Source organism: Ursus arctos, unplaced genomic scaffold (genome assembly GCF_023065955.2).
Source record: "Ursus arctos isolate Adak ecotype North America unplaced genomic scaffold, UrsArc2.0 scaffold_16, whole genome shotgun sequence".
In the NCBI taxonomy this organism is placed as follows: domain Eukaryota; kingdom Metazoa; phylum Chordata; class Mammalia; order Carnivora; family Ursidae; genus Ursus; species Ursus arctos.
The window spans coordinates 28,214,817-28,237,647 of NW_026622830.1; the positions used below are offsets into that span (position 1 = coordinate 28,214,817).

Genomic DNA, 22,831 nt, shown 5'->3' on the forward strand with positions numbered 1-22,831 from the left:
ATCAGTTGGAGAAAGCTGTGTCCTGCAGGCACTTAGCATGGGACAAAACTGCACGGACCGAGGAGCTTTCTAGTTCCCAGAGGAAGTGGGAAGATGGAAAAAGGAGAACTGATGAGTAGCAGCGGGAAGGGTTTTATGATGTCGGCTCTGCCCCAGAGCCTGGTCAGCCGGGTAAGCGGGACTGCCCTGGTCGTCTACATCAGCAGGGCAAAGCATGTCCTTGTGTATAACCTGACTTACAATTATCATATGGTTTCTCTCATCTATGGAACATAAGAACTAGGAAGATCGGTAGGAGAAGAAAGGGATAAAGAAGGGGGGGTAATCAGAAGGGGGAAAGAAGCATGAGAGACTATGGACTCTGGGAAACAAACTGAGGGCTTCAGAGGGGAGGGGGGTGGGGGAATGGGATAGACCGGTGATGGGTAGTAAGGGGGGCATGTATTGCATGGTGCACTGGGTGTTATACGCAACTAATGAATCATGGAACTTTACATCAAAAACTAGGGATGTACTGTATGGTGACTAACATAATATAATTAAAAATATTATTATTAAAAAAAAAACACCTGACTTTGCGAGATTTTCAATCCTCAGCTGTTGCCCCAACATTCAGACAGAGAGGGAATGCTTTTATTCTTTAGAACACTGGTGATGGAATTCTAGGAATCTGGTTTCCTTTTTTTTTTTTTTTCTTTTTTAAGATTCTAGAATGTCATATTACAACCTGTCCCAAATTTCTCTTTAATTAAAGAGTAAGTGCATGTCTGGCTATCCTCCAAAACAATTTCTAGATTAAAATTAATGAATAGGGTACAGCGCTAGACAAAAATCATCTTTATATAAGGAGAACATGGATTTTTATCCCTTATACATATCATGCATCTTAGGAGAAAATAAAAACAGCGTAGCACGGTATTCTATTACGTTTCCATTAGGAAAAAGATTATGCTAGAAATCTCACTGCTGACCAACAAGGGCAGGCATACGGCTAGGCTGTCTTCGACCAGTGAGTAGAGGAATGAGGGAGGGGATCACTAGCAGGACTGGACCCGAGGAATGCAGGGCTGAGGGGACACGGTATTGGAGCTGTATTTAGGAGTCTTTAGACCTATGAACCGACGCAGGGAATAGCTAAGAAGCCCAAAGCACTGATTCGTGGCTGGAGAACAGTTTGGGCAAGGTTAAAGGACCCGATCCTGGAATCCAGAAGGCCACGTAGGGAGGATGGCTAAAGGGTCCCTGGAACCAGAGGACGTGAACAGACCACCGAGGAACAGCAGTGCTTCCAGAGGGTAGAGAGGGATTCAACAGAGACCCGAAGAGAGACTAGAAAGAAGGAAGGAAGGAAACCCTGGGAGAGGAGCTTTCCCAGAGCCAAAGGGAGATCAGTCAGGAGAGGCGGCAGCTCTCTGGCGCCCGGGGACCTGGGAAGGCCTTCCCTTCAGTTAGCCTGTCTCCAGAATGTAGGTCGTCCTCCCCACACAGAGGCTCAGATTCCCCATAACCCTATTAGATTGATTTGTGACTTCGTGTCTCTCAAGGGTTGAATTCATGTAGGAAATCCAGGTTGTGGGTATGAATTCCTTTCCAGACAGGTGAGAGACTAAGGCACACAGGCTGCACGTAGCAAAGAAGATTTTACTAGAACAAATGGACAAGAGAAACTGGGAAAGAAATCGGGTATGAAAATGAAACAACTAGACCATTCCTGGGTTACTTAAATAAAGCCTTCCACATTTTTACTCCATCTGATTACAAAAAGGGGAAAACCCGGGTCTCTGTAGTTGAGAGTGCCATCTTCCCTCTCGTCAAGACTTCTGAAGGCCCCTCAGAGGTGAATGAGGTAGCCGTCTGTGGCGGTGGCAAGTCTCTGTCCCCTGAAGTCTGTCAAGAAAACACAGTAGGAGAGATAAAGCCGCACCCATGAGCCCTCCCTGAGTGTGTCCTCTGGTGCGAGATGAGGTTTCACGTCCTGCTAAAGCCTCCCTCCCTGCCCTTGGAAAGCTTCTCCCAAAATCGCTGTTTCCTGATGGACACTGAGACACGCTTTTCCTAAGCCCTGGCCCATGCTCCCCACATACACAGAGCTTCCATTCTGTATACTCTGGGGTTTGTTGAGGGGTGACTTATGGCCAAAACCCTGTCCACACCCCCTTGCACACTTAAGCTGTCTCAGGGTGGATTCCCCAGAGACAATGAAATGGAGAGTTCGAGGGGTTTATCAGGGAATGAGGGCAGGACCTGCAACGTGACTGCAAGCAAGAAGTCAGTCCCATGGGGATCTCTGGACCTGGGAGGACCCTTTGGAGTTGTCCCGGCTGAGTGGAGCGTTGAGGTTTTTTTTCTCCCCAGATCAATCGGTCACTGGCCAGGAGCCACTAGCTGGGAAGGGGCAGTTGCCTGTGGCTACGACACGTCCTAGGGAGGAACGCCTCTGTGCAGCCGCCAGTAGCAGGAACCTGGAGCGGCAGGGGTGCCGGCCCTGAAGAGGTTATGTGGGCCGAGCTCCGGGGCGTCTGCATATGGATTATCCTTGCGGTGTGTGAAGAAGGCTCACTGAGCATGAGTCTCGCCCACACTCCCAGCAAGCAGCCAGCTCCTCCATGAGCGCGCCACCTCGTGCCTGCCTGCCTGCTCTTCTGCTCACTGAGGTCCACTAGGACCCTCTGAACCCGCGACACTTCTCCCAAGTGGGCCACCGATGTTCGGTAAATGTGGATTTATTGCTAAAGCCTCACCCACAGTTCCTGCCTCACACACAGCACTTCCCACCTAAGTGCATCCTTTTTGTGCTGTGAGGGCTGACTTACGGCTACCGAGTCACCCATGTTCTGCACCGGTGAGGCTCCCCTCCTGAATGTGCCTCGAAGCCTCACGAGGCCCAACACGTCTCCGAAGCCCTACTCACTCGTGCACGGATAGGGACTCCTCCCCATTCGGCTCTCTGGCGCAGGATGAGGTCTGACTGACTGCTCGAGTCTTGCCCAGGATCCCTGCACACAGAAAGCTTCTCCCCTCACTGTATCCTCTGGTGTCTGATAAGATTTGCCTTACAGCTGAAGCCTCGCCCACACTCCCTGAAAACAGAATACTTCTCCCTGGAGTGTGTCCTGTGGTGAACAAGGAGGAGTGATTTCTGGCTCAAGCCTCACCACACAAGGAAGGCTTCTCCCCCGAGTGTGTCCTGTCGTGTATGCTGAGGGCTGACTTATCGCAAAAGCCTTGGCCCCACTCCCCACAAATATAAGGCTTCTCATCTGAGTGTGTCTTCTGGTATTTTCTGAGGGTTGACTTATCACTAAAGGCTCATCCACACTCCAGGCACATGTAGGGTCTCTCCCCTGAGTGTGTCCTCTGGTGTCTGATGAAGTATGACTTCTCACTGAAGCCTCGCCCACACGCACTGCAGACATAAGGCTTCTCTACAGAGTGAGTCCACTGATGTCTAATGAGCACTGACTTATTTCTAAAGCTGTGCCCACACTCCCTGCACAAATAAGGCTTCTCTTCTGAATGTGTTCTCAGGTGTCTGTTGAGGTTGGACTTCTGGCTAAAGCCTCGGCCATACTCCTTGCACACATATGGCTTCTCCCCTGAGTGTGTCCTCCGATGATTAATAAGGATCGACATCTGGCTGAAGCCTCGGCCACACTCACCGCACACATAAGGCTTCTCCTTCGAGTGTGTCCGATGGCGTCTGATGAGGGTTGACTTCACTTTAAAGCCTCGCCCGCACTCCCCGCAAACATAGGGTTTCTCCTGTAAGTGGGTGGTCTGCTTTGTAACCAAGTCTGGTTTCAGGCCACAATCTAGTTCACGTTCCGTACAGCTGACCGCTCCCGATCTTGAGGCTTCTTTTACTCCTTTGTCTGTTGGCACAGGGTTTAGACTTTGGGCTGAGGTAGGCTCTGTTTCTACCACCATGGTGCCTTCTCTAGTTCTTGCTGACTGTCCTCGGGGTAGGCTGGGGAATGCGCCTGACGTCTCCTCTGTCCTCGCACACAAGGGGGGGGAGCCACCCTCCCTCTGGTGACCTTCTGTGTTTCCACTCCAGCAGCTCTGAGCAGAATACTGCCACTCCTGATGCCTGGGGCCAGAATCCCCTGGATGGAAGTGATTCTCTACACAGAAGCCCAGGAAGATCTGAAGCACACGCTGGCTGAGGACTTGCTGACAGAAGGCCAGAAGGCAGGAGGCACAGGGGTAGATTTCTGGCTTTGGTCCTGCTGGAGAGAGAGAGTTTTCAGTTAGAGAAGCCCTACGTGGGGCTGCTGGGCAGCTCTGCCTTGTCCTGGAACAGAGGGTCTTAATGCCACATCCGTAACTAACAATACACGCACAACACAATTTGCCCCTCACCAATAATTCCTTTCCATTCATTTCTGCACGTTCCATCTTTATTTTTTTTTAAGATTTTATTTATTTATTTGACAGAGAGAGACAGTGGGAGAGGGAACACAAGCAGGGGGAGTGGGAGAGGAAGAAGCAGGCTTCCTGCTGAGCAGGGAGCCCGACATGGGGCTCCATCCCAGGACCCTGGGATCATGACCTGAGCCGAAGGCAGACGCTTAACGACTGAGCCACCCAGGCGCCCCCAACATTCCATCTTCTACTGCAGTCCACAAAATCCATAACAAAACCATCTTCTACATGGGAAACAGGAACCTTTCAAGTAAGCACTGTGTGCTGCAAACAGCTTCAGTAACCTTAGCCTCCCCTTTCTACTAAAGAACCTAAGCCGTCGACGGTCACAGAGATACATAGTGCCCACAACTCAGTTCTCCTTGGACGTAACAGTCTCTGTGCCCTATGTGAAAATCACCTTCATGTCTTTTCTTATTACAAAACAAGACTGACAGGCATAAAAAGCCACTTGGTCGGGAGGGTTTCCAAATGTGGGAAATGCTATATGAATCAGTGGTTACAGAGATTATATATGAAAGAAAACCGAATTTCAGGTTTCCCATCGACATACAAAAACTTATTAGAAATGTCTAAGTGCTAGGTTCTCTACCGCAGTGTGGATGCAGCAGTAGACAAGAAAAACATGGTCCATGGTTTCAGGATTCTAGCGCCTTAGGTCCAAACCAATCCCATCACAAGGACATCAGCCTTGGCTAAGTGATTTGCTTTGGCCAATGATTACTGAAAAGCTAGTGCCTCTTTCAAACAAGTTTTAAGAGGAACCATGTGGGCACCTGGGTGGCTCAGTCGGCTAAGTGGCTGACTTCAGCTCAGGTCGTGATCCCAGGGTCCTGGGATGGAGTCCCACATCAGGCTCCACACTCAACAGGGAGTCTGCTTCTCCCTCTCCCTCTGCCTCCGCCCCTCACCCAATGTATGCTCTTTCTCAAATAAATAAATAAATAAAATCTTAAAAAAAAAAAAAGAGGCTCCATGTGGTCCTATCAGTGCTCTTTTCCCCTCTTCTTTAAGAACCCCATGACTCAGATGAGCCTGGTCCTTCTGTCTGAATTCCAGAAACAACAGAGCTGAACCACACCTAAACTTAAACAACAGGCAGTGTAAGTGGGAAAGGAACGTTTGCTGTGACAAGCCACCAACGTTTGACATGGTTTGTTATCACAGAATTACCTAGTCTAAGCTAACTCAAAAACTCCTCCTCAAAAAGCTTTAAAGATCATTTCAGTGGAAATTGGCCCACTTATGTCTAGCAGAACCCATGAAAAGAGACATCATAACATGAGTATGTGAAGAACGAGAGAAAAAAAGGCTGATTTTGTTAAGAAAAACACCATGATCTCATTTTTGACGAGTCTGAGAATAAATTTGTGCTGTCTTGTAACCTAACAGGAGTATAAGGATAAAGCAGAAGTGACAGAGAAAATGGGTTTATCATAATACGTGATGGGCAGAATCAGTAAAGTTCACAAACTATTCAAGGGTGTGAAGAGAGACACAGAAAAAAAGAAAAAAAAAATATGTGACACTAGCCCTCTGGACCAGCCCAAGAAAAGAGAAAGAAATAAGAAAAAAGCCCAAAAGAGCCCATAAGAGGCTGGAGACCTGTAGAATATTATGTGTTGAGCAAAATAAAGGAATCAAGGCTTCTAGTATTGAGAATAATCTAAACCAGGTCATTTTAACATTTTCTTCTGAACCCATTAAATGCCTTAACATAGAAGAAGAGAATAAATAGGACAAGAGAAAATTAAAAATAAAAACAAAATCTAGTTAGGCTGACTAGCTAAGGCCAAATCGAAATACACAGAACCAGACTGAAATGGACGAACCTATCCTTAGTTAGCTGGAACTCAAAATAGATGGACTCAGGTCAAATCACATGGGACAGATGACAATGGAAGAAAGAAAATGGGATTAATTCACATCGGGGAAATAGCTATGCCATTCGAAGGAGATTGCTGAAGAAATTTCTGCCTGAAACTGGTTTGTGTCTCCAAAAACGTGACTCTTCTCTACATGCTTTATCTATAAATTTAGGAATTTTCTAGAACGGCACTCTCTAATCCGGTAGCCACTAGTCACACGGGTTTACTGAGCACTTGAAAGGTGGCTAGTCTGAATGAAGATGTGCTCTCAGTGTAAAATACACACCAGATTTTCAAGACTTAGTACCAAAAAAATCTAATTAATTTTTCTATGTTGATTACATATTGAAATGATAATATTTTTGACATACTATGTTAAAGAAAATGCTATTAAAATTAATTTCAGGGGCACCTGGGTGGCTCAGTTGGTTAAGCGTCTGCCTTCGGCTCAGGTCATGATCCCGGGGTCCTGGGATCGAGTCCCACATCGGGCTCCCTGGTCGGTGGCAAGTCTGCTTCTCCCTCTCCCTCTGTGATCTCTCTTGCTTTCACTCTCTCTCAAAAAAATAAAAATAAACTCTCTAAAAAATTTTTAATTTCATCCATTTATTTTTACTTTGTAGAATGCAGTTACTAGGGAATTTTAAATTCCCCACCCGGCTCATAAGATATTTCTATGGGACAGCACTGATCTAGAACAAGGGGACCCTCTGTTTCTGTATAGTCCACAACCTCAGAATGGTTTTTCAATTTTTAAATAGTTGGAAAAAAGTCAAAAGAATAACGATATTTCATGATACATAAGAATTCTGTGGAATTGAAAATTCAGCGTCCACAAATCAAGTCTTAGCCTCGCTCATTCGTTCACATGTTGTCTGTGGCAATTTAGCACTCCAAGGGCCGACCCCAGAGCAGTTACAGAGACCATACAGCCCCACAAAACCTAAAACAGTTACTATGTGGCCCTTCACAGAAAAAGCTGGCCACCTCCTGATCCAGAGTAATGTCCCGACTGAAAGTGTTTACCAATCCAGGTTTAAACAACCCATGTAAATTTTTCAGTAAATGAAAAAGAAAAAAATATGACTTATGAAACCCAAAAGCCATACAAACTCTGACATGTAATTGTACCTTCTGCGGCAGGAGGCAATGTCTCCCTACTCTCCCCCTTGCCATCTGTGCCCCCAGCCTCACTGGCCACCTTGCAGTTCCTTACACCCGGCAGGCACATCCCTTCCAGAAGGTCTTGGCACCAACAAGTCCCTGCACCCAAAATGCTTTTACCCCACGTACCCGGAGTTCCAACTCTCTTACCACATTCTATCTTTGGTCACATGGTCCCTCCTCGTTGGTTTCAAATCCCCAATTGCAAAATTCAGCCAGCCACCCACTCACACTCAACACTCCTTCATCCTGCTCTATCGTATGACGATTTTATACTCCATAGCATGGATCACTTTCTAACATACCATGTTCGGCTACCCCTGCATATGAAGCTTTTGGTCTGTTGTCTGTCACCACATACTAGAAAATAAGCCCTCATGGGCAGGGATTCCTATTTCATCACTAAGGTGTGCTAAGTGCCTGGCACGTTTTCTGGCACATAGTAGGTGGCCGGTAAGCCTCTACTGAATTAATGAAGGAAAGAACACCCCCTTACCCAACGAGAGCAGAGTCTCGTAATTCTCCAGCATCTCTTCTTTGTAGAGGTTCCTCTGCTCAGGGCTCAGAACCTTCCATTCTGCATCTGTGAAGACCACAGCTGCCTCCCGGAATGTGACTGGTACCTATAAACGAGCGGTAAGTTAGCGGACAGCAAGCCACTGTCGGTGTTCCCAGTGTGAGGGGCGTTTCTGGTGGCCCTGGAGAGCCCGGACATGTGAGAAGTTGAATTCGTTCTTTTCAGAATACACAGTTCTCTGTATCAAGTTCTTCTGGGCCCCCACCCCCAGGCTTTGTGTTAAAATCGGAGGGGGGCACAGCTGACACGTAAAACCCCTTCCTGGCCCTCGGACACGTGGGATTTCACTGGAGAAATGATCTGTGAATCCATCTGCAAACCTCAAGCAGCGCTCAGGAAAGTGACCTTGAGGACTCGTTCTGGAGGAATCCTGAGAGGCGTGGAGGAGGGGCTGGAGAAAGGAGAGAAGCACACGTACGCGGGGCTTGTGCTGGGCATCAGGGGATGGTGGAGATTTAGAGGAGAAAATGGAACAATCTTCAACTACAGAGAAAGACGGGGTCCACAATGAGCATTTGTGAGGGAGGCAGGTTACTAAAATGTCTCTTTGCCTGGCAGTTTAAAACAAAGCCCCGAATGCTTCACTCATCCTGGAGAGCAGTATGTCCTGTGGGCAAAACCGCAGGCAGCGGAATGGCAGCAATATTCAAGGAAAGGGGCATTTACAGATCATTTAATCTGCTTTTAAAGCCTGACACTTTATCAGGGTATGCTTTAAAATTCACTGCTTTAGAAAATTCAACCATTTTAAGTTCCGGCACTCCTTGCACAAATCTCATTGGCACGATTTAGTTAAATGACACCAAGCCCCGACCAAAAGGGTTCAAATGTCAGTTACTGGGGTATATTAATTGCAAGTAACTGCTTCCAGTGGACTCTGCCACTAGCTCTCCAGCCACTAATCACTATGTAAGTGACAGGTGCACATTGTGGCCGGTACCCAATCCCATCACCTCTTCTGATGTCTACCTTCCCTCAGCACACTGTAGGCCCCTCTTCTATCAGTAAGGCCACTGTCTATGTGTGGGCCTATTTCTGGACTCTCTTCTGCTCCACTGGTCCACCTGTCTGTCCTTAACACCAATACCCCACTGTCTTAATGACCACGGCACCACGAGAGATCTTGATAGCCCATAACACGATTTCTCCAGCTTTGCTCTTCTTCAAGAATTACCTTGGCGACGTGGGGGCCTTTGCATATAAAAACAAACCACGATGGAAAATGAAGTACAAATTCTACCATAAATGAACCCCAGACATAATGTTGACCAAAAGACGGCCAACACAAAAGGGGACAGACTCTGTGATGACGTTCATTTAAAAAAACAAAGAACAAAAACAGAAAGTAGGAAACGTAATCTGTGATGTTAGAAGTCAGGAGAGAGTAACCCCCGGGGGGGAGCATCGTGGGAAGACGAGAAGGTTTGCAGGAGTGTAACGCCCACGAGTGGCGCTGGTCCGCCGGTCCGCCTCTTGATCTGGGCGCTGCTTACACGCTGTGTTCACTTCCTGAGAGCCTCAGAACATTTTTGAACTGCACACTTTGTTATTGGACTATTACACCTCAATCAAATTTAAAACAAAAAACACCTTCACTTGGTCGGGTGAGAGAGTTCAAGCTTTCCTAATATTTAAAGTGCTTCCTTCCCAGAAAACTGCTTACGATTGGCCACGTCTGCCCAAAAGCCGTGGTGCGTGATGAGGGCACTTTCAAGCTCACACGCCCGATCTCGAGAATAGTGGCAGCAGGTCAAAGTACAAAAGGGGGAAATGATGGGATTCACGTACCTAAATACTCCGTGAACTAAGTGTCCACAACTGAGACATTTTAACAAGAAATTCAGTAGGTATTTAACTTGAAAATCCTGGAGACACATTCGACTAGAATGTTCTTCACACCGAATGCTCCTGACAGAGGGCCTGATGACGACAGTAAGGTCTGAGGGCCACACACAGCCTACCACCACGAACCACAGATACTACAGATGGAAGCAGGCATGAGAGGCATGAGGGGTTTGCAGTGTGTATCCTTCCTCCTGAAACTCAGAACAGTACAAAGACTCCCCATTTTTAATTCTCCACACAGTTACTTCCGGTAACCTAAGCCGTGCTGCTTCGCGATCACACGTTGGCCTGGGCTCCCTCAACTACGAGTGTATTTTAACTGCCAATACTCGGGCAACCGGCCTTTCTACAGGGTATTTGAATTTCCTGAAAAAGAGAAAGAACGTAGCCCAGTTGGTCTCAGGGATCTGCCCGCTTCCTCTCACCGCTCACCACCGAAATTTCCATTGTTTTCCCTAGCACGCTGAGACTGGAACTTCCCTACGCCCTGCGGCAAACAAAGCCGTCCGCTGAGGGAGCACCAGGCCGGCTCAGTTCTTATGCCTGCCTCTCCCCCAGGGCAGGACGTCTGCAGCTCGGGAGCTGGGAGCAAGGTCAGCAGCCCCCGCTCTCAGGAACACTCCTGCTCAGAGGCCGGCTCAGTTCTTATGCCTGCCTCTCCCCCAGGGCAGGACGTCTGCAGCTCGGGAGCTGGGAGCAAGGTCAGCAGCCACGGCTCTCAGGAACACTCCTGCTCAGAGAGAGGGGCACCCAACAGCCCGTTTTTTTTCTCGGCTTGGCCCTCCCGGCCCAGGATCCCTGCCCTAGGAGCAGACTGGAGAAAAGGCAACAGGTCCCTCCTGATTCTCGACCTCCTGGGCCCGGGACAGAGCTTCTATCCTACGACGAGGGGCCGGTGGAGGAACAAGACCCCAGACCCCTTGGCCACACTTGCCTGCAACAGTGAGAACTGCGGGTGGCCTGTCCCTGCGGGGGGAGACGTGAGGTCCCGGACTGAGAACTGGGGGCACAGAGCCCATCTTTTTGGCTGCATCCCCTGGAGTAGACCCTCCACCACACGGAGCCGGAGACGGAACAGGAGGGCGCGGGCAGCGGGACAAATGCCACAGACGCTTGCTTTTCTCACTGAGATTTAGGAGATTTTCTTGAATAAATGTTTCTCCACTTCCTACATGTCCTTAGGGTAATTTCCAGACTTGACATGGCTGTGCTTTTTGTCATTTTGGATGTCTTGCTGCGGAGAAGGTCCACGAGCACCTCACACCGCCATTCCAGGCGTGCTCCTCCTTGGGGACGCCTGGGTGGCTCAGTTGGTTAAGCGTCTGCCTTTGGCTCAGGTCATGATCTCAGGGTCCTGGGATCAAGTCCCGCATCGGGCTCCTTGTTGAGCAGGGAGCCTGCTTCTCCCTCTCCCTCTGCCTGCTGCTCTGCCTGCTTGTGCTTTCTCTCTCTCTCTCTCAAATAAATAAATAAAAAATCTTAAAAAACAATAAGTTCTTCTCCTGTGTCCTGGGAGTCCTACTGTCGATCCACTGCCAGGGCTGGACACTGGTTTGAAAGCTCTGGGCTAGCACTTTGCCACCACTTTTACTGCACCATTATGGAACCATTTCAACCACGACAATAAAAATTACTGTTACTGCCATCATTTCTTGTCTTTACACATTTTTCCAAAGAACTCGGAGGCTCGAGAACAAGGATAGGGTATCTATCAACCTATTGTTGGGCTTGCAGAATGTCATCCCCATCCACGTGAAAGAATACATTACATTTCTGGTAGAGAAGAGAAGATTGGGGGTTTGGATTGGGGGTGAACCACTGTATCCAGAGAGAGCACTCTATAGGAGTCATTCATCAGACAATACAGGCCTGTTCCCGAGAGCTGGAAAACATGCTTCCATTTTTAGATGGGGATTTATGTAAGAGCAAGAAGGCTATTTCATACATTAGAAGGTGCAGAAGCCTGAGAGGCGGAGAAAGCCGAGTCTAACTCTTGGCTCCGCCGTGTGGAAGACGAGTGTGGCCCACACAAATCACACACCCCTCTGGGCCAGACGTCCTCCCTCTGAAACAAATAGTATTACCCCCAGGACCAGCTCCCTCTCACAGCTGTTGTCAAGAATTATGGAGAAAACGTTATCGTGTCTGAGACCTGTCTAAAATAACCCAGCGAGGGAAGTGAGAGGTGGAAATGACTTAAGACTGTCCATTATAGGTGATTACTGAAGTTGGATGATGGGACCTGAGGGCCTATTACTACTCTGCTCGCTAATTCTCTATGTTCCAAAATCCCAGTGATAGATGAACAGATAAAGAAGATGTGGTGTATATATACACGGTAGGATATGACTCAGCCATCAAAAAGAATGAACTCTTACCATTTGCCACAACATGGATGGAGCTAGAGAGTATTATGCTGAGTGAAATAAGTCAATCAGAGAAAGACAGGTATCCTATGATTTCACTCATATGTGGAATTTAAGAAATAAAACAGTTGAGGGGCGCCTGGGTGGCTCAGTCGTTAAACGTCTGCCTTTGGCTCAGGGCGAGATCCCACCATTCTGGGATCGAGCCCCGCATCAGGCTCCTCTGCTGGGAGCCTGCTTCTTCCTCTCCCACTCCCCCTGCTTGTGTTCCCTCTCTTGCTGGCTGTCTCTCTCTCTCTGTCAAATAAATAAATAAAATCTTAAAAAAAAAAAAGAAAAGAAATAAAACAGATGAACACAGTATGGGGTGGGGGATGGAGAGAGGGAAACAAACCATAAGAGACTGTTAACTATATGGGGCGCCTGGGCGGCTCTGTCGGTTAAATGTCTGCCTTCGGCTCCGGTCATGATCGTGGGGTCCTGGGATCAAGCCCCGTGTCAGACTCCCTGCTCAGTGGGGAGTCTGCTTCTCCCTCTCCCTCTGCCCCTCCTCCACCTGCACTCTCTCACTCATGCTCTCTTTCAAATAAATAAATAAAATCTTAAAAAAAAAGAGAGAGAGAGAGAGACTCTTAACTATAGAGACTCTTACCTAAAGGCTGCTAGGGGGGAGGTGAATGGGGCAATGGGGTAACTGGGTGACGGGCATTAAGGAGGGCACTTGATATAATGAGCACGGGGTGTTATATGCAACTGACGAATCACTGAATTCTACTCCTGAAACCAGTATTGCACTGTATGTTACCTAACTAGAATTTAAATTAAAACTTAAAAAAAATAATTCAGTGATAAAAAGGTGAAAAGGTGTCCAGTGCCCAGTACCCTTAGCTAGGGCAGATACAGAGTAAAATTTAATAGTACATTTAGAGTTTTTAATAATCTATTTTTCAAAAATACCACTTACGTTGAAAAGTTTGCTGGAGTCTTAATATGAACCTTGGGTATCTTTTTCAACAAAGAAAATCAAGCACACAAATGACTGAGACAGTGTCTGACACAGACATGAACGACTGCCTTTCCCCTTCTCAAGAAAGAGAATATACACTTATTCTGGGGGAAACAGCCAGCATTTCAGGGGAAAAAAAAAAAAGTAACCTGACCCACCAGCATCTGGGGCTTGCCCTCCCGTCCTGGGAGCCAGGCAGTAGTGCGAGAAGGCAAACCTGGGGGAAGAAGCAGCAGCTCTGAGGGGCCGGGCCGCGCAGGCCGTTCCCAGAGCAGCTCCTCTAGGCCTGGCGGGGAGATGGGAGCCCCTGGGCACACCTGTCCTCACTGAAACATTCTCGATGAACCCAAGCTTGCTTCCCCCGGCCCCGCTGCCTCTCCAGACCCACCAGCTCTCACCTTCTGCTGGGTGATTTTGAGTCCGTTTCCTCATGATCTCCGTGTCTTCCCTGTCCTCCAGACACAAAAGCTGCCCCCGGCCCTGCTCTCAGTGGCCAGAAGGATCAGGCAACGTTGTGGCCCCAGCGTCAGCCCGGTGTCTTCCATGACATTCTGCTAGAGGGCCAGGTAGAAGTTACGTCATCTCAAGATCAACTTCTGCTGCCTGGGGTGATTCTTGGAGGCTTACTTGTGAAAGGCCATCTTGCTTCCATGAAGCCAGGACCTGTGCGATGGAGAAGCCCTTCAGTGTTGCCGGGAGCTTTACCGTGGGCCCTGAGCCCATGCCTCCTTCGCAGGGGCCCTGTCCTCTTGCACCTCCTCATTCAACATGGCGCCCTGGGCTCCAGGGCCTCCTTGGATTTCTTTCCCGTATCCCTTTCCAGCCTGTGTACCCTCAAGTCTGTCCCTCGCCGCTCTTCGTTATCTGTCAAAAGGTACAATTCCTTCCCTCCCTCAGCTTCAGATTCAAACTCCAGGTGTCACATCAGCCTCTGCTCCACGGAGCCTGAGTCAGAGTGAAGATATGGCATAATGCCTGTGGAGAAAGAGGCTCAGAATGTCTCCTTCCAGACCAAACTGGGCTTGCAGAACTCAGCTCCTGACTCCCCTGGCCCTAGGTTCCAGCTGTGTTCCATCCCATGTCCCTGTACTCTGAGGACTCGGGGTCTCAGTGGAGTCCTTCTTCCTTTAGGTCAGTCTCCAGGCCTCACGATGATTCTGTGAAGGTAACCCCCACCTTCTTATCCACGTGGCCTTATCGGAACTATGCACTGGTGTCTCCAGATGAACCCAAGTGAGAGTCATCCACCCACGTGGTCCCAAAGGAGGCAGGTGGTGTTGGAGCTCAACCACGTTCAGAAGCACCTCAGACACTCTGTCCAGGATCTCAGCCCCACAGACTACAGTCATACTGTTGCCAGGTACCCTCTGGAGGCTGGTTAGGTTCCCCTAAGGAGCCCTTATGATTCATCCCCTAATTCCACCGGCAGAGATGGTCACTCCCTCTTCTGTCCAACCTGGCATCTTACCTTACTATGCTATGTTGCAATTTTTCTCTTTGACTATCTTTACTAGATTAACAGCTTCTGGTAAGAAGAAATACATCTCAGTCATCTTGCTAGTCCTGATGACTAGGATGAAACAGGCCTTTGTGGTAGATTTTACCATTGTTCCCAATTATTTCTTTCTCTATAAAAAAAGACTATACTTCCCTGCCCCTGACATCAGGCTTGGTCTTGTGACTTGCCTTGGGTGGTGGGATGTGACTGAAAAGGACAGTGCCACTTCTAAGCACTGCATGATTCCACCAGCTCTCGTGTTCTGAGAGAAGCATGTCCCCAAGAGGGGCTTGGGTTCTACTCTAAGAGGTCATGGTGCAGAGCTACAAAGCAACCTACAAAGGAGGAGGAATAAGACTGGGGGTAAAGTTAGATTGCTGTGGGGGCCACTGAGATCTGGTGGGGGTCACATGTTACTGCAGGACAATTTGGGCTAAGTTAATAAATCTCTATAAATCTCTGTTCCTAATAATACTAACACATAGAAAATGAGTACTGTCCAGAGTTCATGAATCTTCACAACACAGCCAGGGTAGACTCTGCTACCCTCTCCATCTCAGAGGGGGAAACAAAGACACTAAGAGGTCAGTTGATGTGTCCTTAAGATCATAGCTGCGAAGTGTCAGAGCCAAGCCTGAATCCAGAATTCTCATTCCAAAGCCCATCGCCTTCACCCCTGTCTACAAGAATGCCCAGCAAACAAAGGACTAAATGGAAACACCAAGAGTAAGCAGATGTCCACAGGGTTCAGAGTTCACCCCGAAGAAGAGACGACCCTGACAGTGAAGGGGAGGAGGGGTCTGTGTCAGTCAGGATGGGTCAAGTTCTTCTGTAATGACGAATATTCCCCCACCCCTCATCTCCATAGCTTAATGTAATGACAGTTTCTTTCTCACTCCAGCTCCATGTCCAACAGGTATCATCTGTAACTATGCCCAAAGCCATCCTCACTCTGGGGCCAAGGCTGCTCGTGCAGCCTCTGTTTGGAACACGGTCAGTAGGAGTGAGAGAGGAAAATGAAAGATGGAGAACCATACTTACAAATTTGACCTAAAGGGAGACCTCGGACCACAGCTCATTAGCAAATCAAATCACATGGTCACTTCTAAGTTCAATAGGGTAGGGGCATATACTTATAGGGAGAGGCCACACAGGAGGGATGCTAGGATATCCAATGACCAATGACATGGCATTCTACTACAAGGTCAAAAGGCCATAAACTGATTCTCCCCCAGCCCCAGTCCCTGCTGTCGACTGGGACTTCAGTGTGCTGGGATCTGTGACTGTGCCCAGGATATAAAACAAAAAAGGCATGTGCCTGTCCATACACCTGCCGTACCGTTAAGAACAAGCAGGGATACTGACCAGGAAAAACCTAGCTCAGCACACAGAATGCCCAGGACTCTATCACGGGAAATCTAAACAGTGAAGAAAACGCTGCTCTTCAGAGCCTAAGGTGAAGTCTGACCATCCAGCCAAGAGGCAACACTGTGGGCAAAGCGGACAGTGCGATCAAGTGAGAGAGGGAGGGACGGGAGAGGAGAGACAGAAAAGAGCAGAAGAAATGGGTGATTTCCTCGAAGAATAGAAATTGCCTAAAATCAAGTCAAAAAAAAAAAAGGAAAAACTGTTAACCAAAAAGAAAACGAAAAGACAAAGACCTCTCCCAAAGGCATTGGCCTTAGATAATTAAATTGGCCAATTCTAGCAAAACTTTGAGGAATAGGTCATTCCGTAATAAAGATTAAGAGCCCCAAAGCATTAAAAACATGCTTCCTGACTCATTCATCAACGGCACTACAGAAAAAGAAAACCAGGGGTCAATTCTACTTACAAAACTAGGTGCAAAAATCCTAAATAAAACATTAGCAAATAATAATATATCATTACCAAGTAGACTTTATCCCAGGAATGGATAATAAAATATTAGCAAATAATAATATATCATTACCAAGTAGACTTTATCCCAGGAATGGGCAAGACAGTTTAATGTCAGAAAACCTAATAGGTGAGGACAACGTCCAGGCTTCAAGTGTGTGTGTGTGTGTGTGTGTGTGTGAAAATCTCCTTGTGCACACGTGACCCAACTGTTCAGTTTGCTAGACTGGCTTCATCACATCCATCCACCCGCATAGGCGGTACACGGACAGTCGGGTGTAGCAAACCTTTCAACTTACCTGCATGCATGTAAAATGTCGTAAGACAATGTTGGGGAAAAGATAGGATCCAAAAAGACTTAAATATTTACAAGATATATAAATGAGTGTAAAAAACCAACTTCAATCTGCCTATTGCTATTTCCCAGAGAAATCGATTTAATTATCTTATCGTCACTATTTTATTTTCCCAATGGTAAAAACATCTCTCACTCCATTGTAAGAGACCTCAGGAAAGAGAATCTATCTGTGGCTATAAAGACAGTATAATATTAAATCTGCAGAAAACAAACATTGTCAGCACAACTTGTGTCACAAAATCCTACATCTCAACAACACCGCACGGACAGGATCCTGGGGCAGCGCCATTTGCTTGTAACAGGTGTCTCAGCGATGGCAAATGATACAATTTATATACGGTGCATCCAGATTGATTTCACTGCCCTTTTCTGTCTGCCAAGTCGGCTGTGACCAATCTATTTCCTTATAAAAATACAAACACTTGGGGGCACCTGTGTAGCTCAGTCAGTTAAGCGTCTAACTCTTGGTTTCAGCTCGGGTCATGATCTCAGGGTCCTAGGATCCAGACCAGCGTTGTGGGGCTCCCTGCACAGCGGGGAGCCTGCTTCTCCCTCTCCCTCTGCCCCACCCCCTGCTGGGGCTCTCTCACTCTCTCAAATAAATAAATAAAATCTTTAAAAGAAATAAATAAAAGACATTTTAAAAAAATCATAATTAGGTTAGGTTGGGGCTTTTCTTAAGATAAAAAAGTTAAACTATAAGGTTTAGAGATGCGTGCTTAGGTGACTGACCTTCGTGAAACTCAGGGAAAGGTTACTTTTGGAAGGGAAGGACAAAGTTGTGATTGGAATGAAACAAATGGGGGAACATCTGGGGAGACCAAAAAAGTTCTCCTTTTTGACCTGGGTGTTCAGTTTCTTCTCATTCTACACTACCTCTTTTGTGTGGCTTTCTTTCCTGTGTTGTATTTTATAATAAAATGGAAAATATATAATGGTACAGAAAATAAAACTGTGATGTGAGCGCAGCAGCAGACAGTAAATGGAACAGAATAGAGAGTCCGTGTGTGTTTGGGGGTTAATGTATATGGTGAATACAGCATCTTAACACAGCCAGGAAAGGACGGCCTCTTCACAAAGGGTTGAGACAAGCTGCTATCTGCCTGGAAGTTAGATTTCTAGATCACACCTTACATAAAAATAAATTCCAAGCAGTGTAAGACCTAAAGATTAGAAACAAACAAACAAACAAAAAAAACGTTTAGAAACATACCGGAGAATATACAGAGGACCTTGGGGAAAGACAGACCTTCAAAAGGAAAAAATAAATAAATAAATAAAATAAAATCCAGAAGCCATTAACAAAGAAGTGGATAAATCTTACTACATAACGATTAAATACTTCACTTTAACCAAAGACACCTTTAGGAGAGGTGCGGTGGCATAAACATGTATGCGTGTTTAATCTTTGATTGTCGTTTCATAAAAACAAAATACTGGAAGGATACATAGAAAATTAATAAAACTGATTATCTATGGGAAATAAACCTGTCTTTATTTACCTTGGCATGAATGTGTCCTAGAATCCAAAAAATTGAAACAAAAACTTGAATACATGAATTTAAATTTAGCAAGGTGGCAGGATATAAAGGGTCAATCTACAAACATCACTTGTGCTTATAAATACTGGTAGAAACAATCGAAAACTTACATCTTATTTTTTTACAAGATTTTATTTATTTAATTTATTTGAGAGAGAGAGAGCATGCACGTGAACAAGTCGGGAGGGGAGAGGAAAAGGGAGAGAATCTTAAGCAGACTCCACACTAAGCATGGAGCCTGATGCGGAGCTCGATCCAACGGCCCGAGATTATGACCTAAGCCAGAGTCAGGTAAGCTTAACCAACGGAGCACCCACGTGCCCCTGGAAACTTACATTTAGAAAGCATTTCCAAAAGCATCGAGAACACAGATGCATAGGAATAAACTTACAGAGAAATTTTGCTGGGCCAAGGAAGGTGGCAACCTGGTCTGGGGTAATATTCTCCATAAAGACCCCTGTCCTTAAATCAGTCCTGGGATCCTAGGGAACCAAGCAAGGCCTCTGAGTCTCAAATGGGACACTGCAGGACACAAGATGTCAGAATAAGCAAAGGAAATTCACCCGTGGTTTGGAGCTCAGAAAGCACTGAAGGAATGCAAAAGGTGAGTGGCCTGCACCCAAAAGTGGGCTTTCAGGAGCCCAGAAGTCTTCTCCTTCTCCCCCCAGTCCTCTCTGGGCAAGCAGGGTTTAAGCAGGTGGTGAGGATGAAAGAGGCAATGTGAGCTTCAGGACTGTCTCCTGGCCCCCACATACCAGGCTAGAAATCCCCGAGTTTAAATAAGGGGCGCTCCTCTTCCTTTACAGAAAAAAGAAAGCCTCAGATCTCTCAGAGAAGAATGTAGACAGCTTCTGAGAGACAAAATCAGGTGTGGGCATCAGAATACAACCTGCCCTGATATGCTCCTATTAAATAGGGAATTAATCTTTTTTAATGCCTCTTGGCCTCAAGTTATAATATAATTAGGAATAGCTAGCATTTACTAAAGTCTTACTATATACCAGAGACAATTCCAGGCACCGTACAAATTTTACCTCTTGAAGACCCCGTAAGCTAGGTCTTGTGATACACTGAGGCAGTTATAAATCTTGCTCAAGTTGACAAAGCTAGAAAGTTCCTAGATTTGAACTCCAGCTGTAGAGTGCCAAGCCATTTTGGTCAGTGGTAATGTCAGCAGTGGTCTAGCCCTGTGGGATGTAACAAGTGTTATCCACACGTAGGATTGAGGGGCTGTCTATGAAACAAGATTGGCTGCCGATTAGTAAATGTTGAATACAATGCTAGGTTCACGGGGGTTCACTGTACTATTCTACCGGTAAGTTTACAATTTTTCCTTACCGAAAAAAGTAAAATAAAATGAAAGTCCTGACACCTGAACCCAGTCAGATGCCAGAAGTGATTTGGATAGCTGGCCAGCAGCCCTCAAAGCTCCCCACCCTACCTAACCCCACTAAGTCCCAAGCCAGCCAGCGGTTTGACCCCCAACATACAAGGGAAAAGCAGAAAAGGCGGAATCAGCCAAACTGGTCACTTGTTACAACCAAACCTGAGATCTTTGCCACAAAGCAGCATGCCAAGACAAACCTTGGGACAGCAGGTCCCAGAGAAGCAGACCTGTCCCCACTCAAAAAACTGCTTACAGGGGCGCCTGGGTGGCTCAGTCATTAAGCGTCTGCCTTCCGCTCAGGGCGTGATCCCAAAGTCCTGGGATCAAGCCCCATATCGGGCTCCTCCGCTGGGAGCCTGCTTCTTCCTCTCCCACTCCCCCTGCTTGTGCTCCCTCCCTCGCTGGCTGTCTTTCTCTCTGTCAAATAAATAAATAAAATCTTTAAAAACAAAAAACTGCTTAGATGCCAAGTCCCAGCAGTGCAGTCAACTCTCACCACGGGATGTTCGTCCCAGGCCAAAACCTCCCCCACCCTCTGAAAACCCCCAGGGACTCCAGACACTCCCCCATAACCTAAGTATATTTCACCCACAACAAGTTCGCCTCCATCCACCCCCAACAAACCAAGGCACAGCGGAGCCTGAGGCGCTGGGCACACACCCCGATTATAGGCCCGGAAGAGTAAGCCCCACCGAAAGCAACCAACCCAGAACTTGACATTCACGATCAGTCCTGGGTTTCCACAACTACACGGAGGTGAAGACCCAAGTAAAGCTCCCTCGCCCAGACACACCTGGGCATTGGGGGGGGGGGGGGGGGTTGCTGTTTGACCCTAGCTGAACTCATCATCCCCACTCTCAAATACGCCTGAGGATGCACGCTAGGGCCGCCCCCATTCGGAAACTGGCCCAGAATATGTCCACCCCCTTCAAAATAAAAAGTTATGGAGTTCCAAGTCACTAACCCCAGCCGGGGAAGGGAGTTCGGCGCAGCCCCCAGCAACTTGGGGGCTCCGCGCTGGCTGAGCGTCACTCGGTTCCCTCGCCCCAAAGGCGCGACCCTCCTCCCAACATGGAACCCTCAGCCCCCCACGCACCGGCCTGAGCCTCCGCACTCCCCACCTGCCGCACTCTAGCCGCGCCCCTGACCCTAGGCCGACCCTTTGCCGACCCTCCTTGCCCTACTGTTAGGACGTCGAGGGGCAAGGGACGGGGTAAGCGTCGCTCACCGCCGCGGGCGGGATCCGCCCAGACAGCCCTCTGCCCCGGCCGGTCCTCGCCAGAACTACACTTCCCAGAATCCCCGCAAGCCCCGCCTCCCGTCGGTGGCCAATGCGGCCGCCCCTCAGCCGCGGTCATTTACTAGGACAATGGCTATTGTAATGACAGCCTACCCCTAAAACAGGTAGTGGTTTCTTTGTGAAATCACGGCTCCCTTGACCCGTTCTCCGGAAAGACTACACTCCCCAGAAGCCTCTGCAGCAGCTCCCTGCACAACTTCAGGACCCCGATCTTACGATCTTCCGTGGGAGGGCCAGGTCCTGTGTCCCTCGCATTTCTGGGTTGGCTTCTGGCCCGAGTGATTGCATTTCAGCTTTGTTTGTTTTCCTCCCGTGACAGAGCTAAATTCCATAGACTTAGGCTCTATAATATACACACCGTCCCCTGTGAGCGCCATCACATGTAACATGCTACTTGGGAAGACAGCTTGAGGGTTTTAAAACTAAACATACTCTTACCAAGTGACCCAGCAATTGTGGTCCTTGGTGAGGTGATGTGATGTGGGCCAGGAGGGAACTGTCAAGAAAGACTTGAGATGTTTTTGGTGCAAAAAGGTGCTTTTATTATAGCACAGGGACAGGACCGTGGGCAGAAAGAGCTGCACTGTGAAATTGTGAGGAGTGATTGCTCATATACTTTAAGTTGTGTGGCGGTGCGGTGGTAGAGATAAAGGAAGTCTCTGAGGAGATTTTCATATGTCGAAGAAGGCTTACAGGATCCTGGAGGTCTGGATATTGTCAAGCTGATGAAGGAGCAGAAGGCCCTCTTCGCTGCTGCGAGCGCTGCAGGCAAAGCACAAGGTGACACCCTGCAACCACACCCCCCCACCTCCCACCTCCCAACCCCCAACCCCCAACCCCCCTCCTGGGTGGGATGTGTGTGACTTTCATCCAGGAAGCTCCCAACTATCTCAATGTTAATGCCTTGCTACAGGCAAAAACAGCCTGAACTTGACAATGGCAAGGCCTCCAGTACCCTGGGAGTCTTCAACCTATGAAAATCCTTTTGAAACCTCCCTTTTCCTTACCTCCCCCAACTCCCAAGTATATAATCAGCCACTCCTCACAACCCCAAGGCAGCAGCTCTTTTCTGCCCACGGGTCCTGTCCCCGTGCTTTAATAAATCACCATTTTGCACCAAAGACGTCTCAAGACTTCTTTCTTGGTCGTAGGCTCCGGACCTCACCCCACCGAACCTCACCTATATTCCAAAACCACATCAAAGCTAAGGTTGCTTTTTGCCTCTAGCCAAGCATTCACATTAAGGTAGTTGTAAATTCCTTGAGGAATCTCACACTCTGCCTGTCTCAGGTGATGAGGCTGTGAAGGGTGGCTGATTATATACTAAGCGGTTGGGGGGTGCCTTGCCATTGTCAAGTTACGGTTGTTTTTCCTTCTAGGAAAGCGTCAACATGAAGATAGTTGGGAGCTTCCTGGAGGAACATTACACTCCACCAGGCTTCAAGTAACTGTCAGTGCGCTGCAGGTTATAAGGACATTTGATTGTATCTACATTCCCTTCTGGAAGTTAGGCCATTTATTAGGAATGCTTTGTTCTTGTAGATTGCTAAGACATTCGTAAACTGAGGGAGACTCACGTCTTGTAGGTTTGTGATCTCTATAAGTTAACGATTTGTTT

The 22,831-nt window shown here is 47.7% G+C and overlaps 1 protein-coding gene across 1 annotated transcript; it reads right to left on the reverse strand.

The window, feature by feature from the left end:
* Positions 1 to 1,622: 1,622 nt before the first annotated feature.
* On the reverse strand, positions 1,623 to 21,192 carry ZNF343 (zinc finger protein 343). The gene is made up of 3 exons (XM_048222375.2): positions 21,142 to 21,192; positions 7,954 to 8,080; positions 1,623 to 4,226 (listed from the first exon to the last, which is right to left on the reverse strand). Exons 2-3 carry the CDS (start codon positions 7,985 to 7,987, stop codon positions 3,310 to 3,312), a joined length of 951 nt encoding a protein of 316 aa, XP_048078332.1. The 5' UTR covers positions 7,988 to 8,080; positions 21,142 to 21,192; the 3' UTR covers positions 1,623 to 3,309.
* Positions 21,193 to 22,831: the final 1,639 nt, after the last annotated feature.

What these genes read in the sequence shown, in the direction of transcription:
- ZNF343 (XM_048222375.2), bottom strand. Translation starts at nt 7,987, where the DNA reads ATGCTGGAGAATTACGAGACTCTGCTCTCGTTGG. An exon ending in CGAGACTCTGCTCTCGTTGG is followed by an intron (nt 4,227 to 7,953) that starts GTAAGGGGGTGT and finishes TCTCTCCAGCAG; the next exon opens with GACCAAAGCCAGAAATCTAC.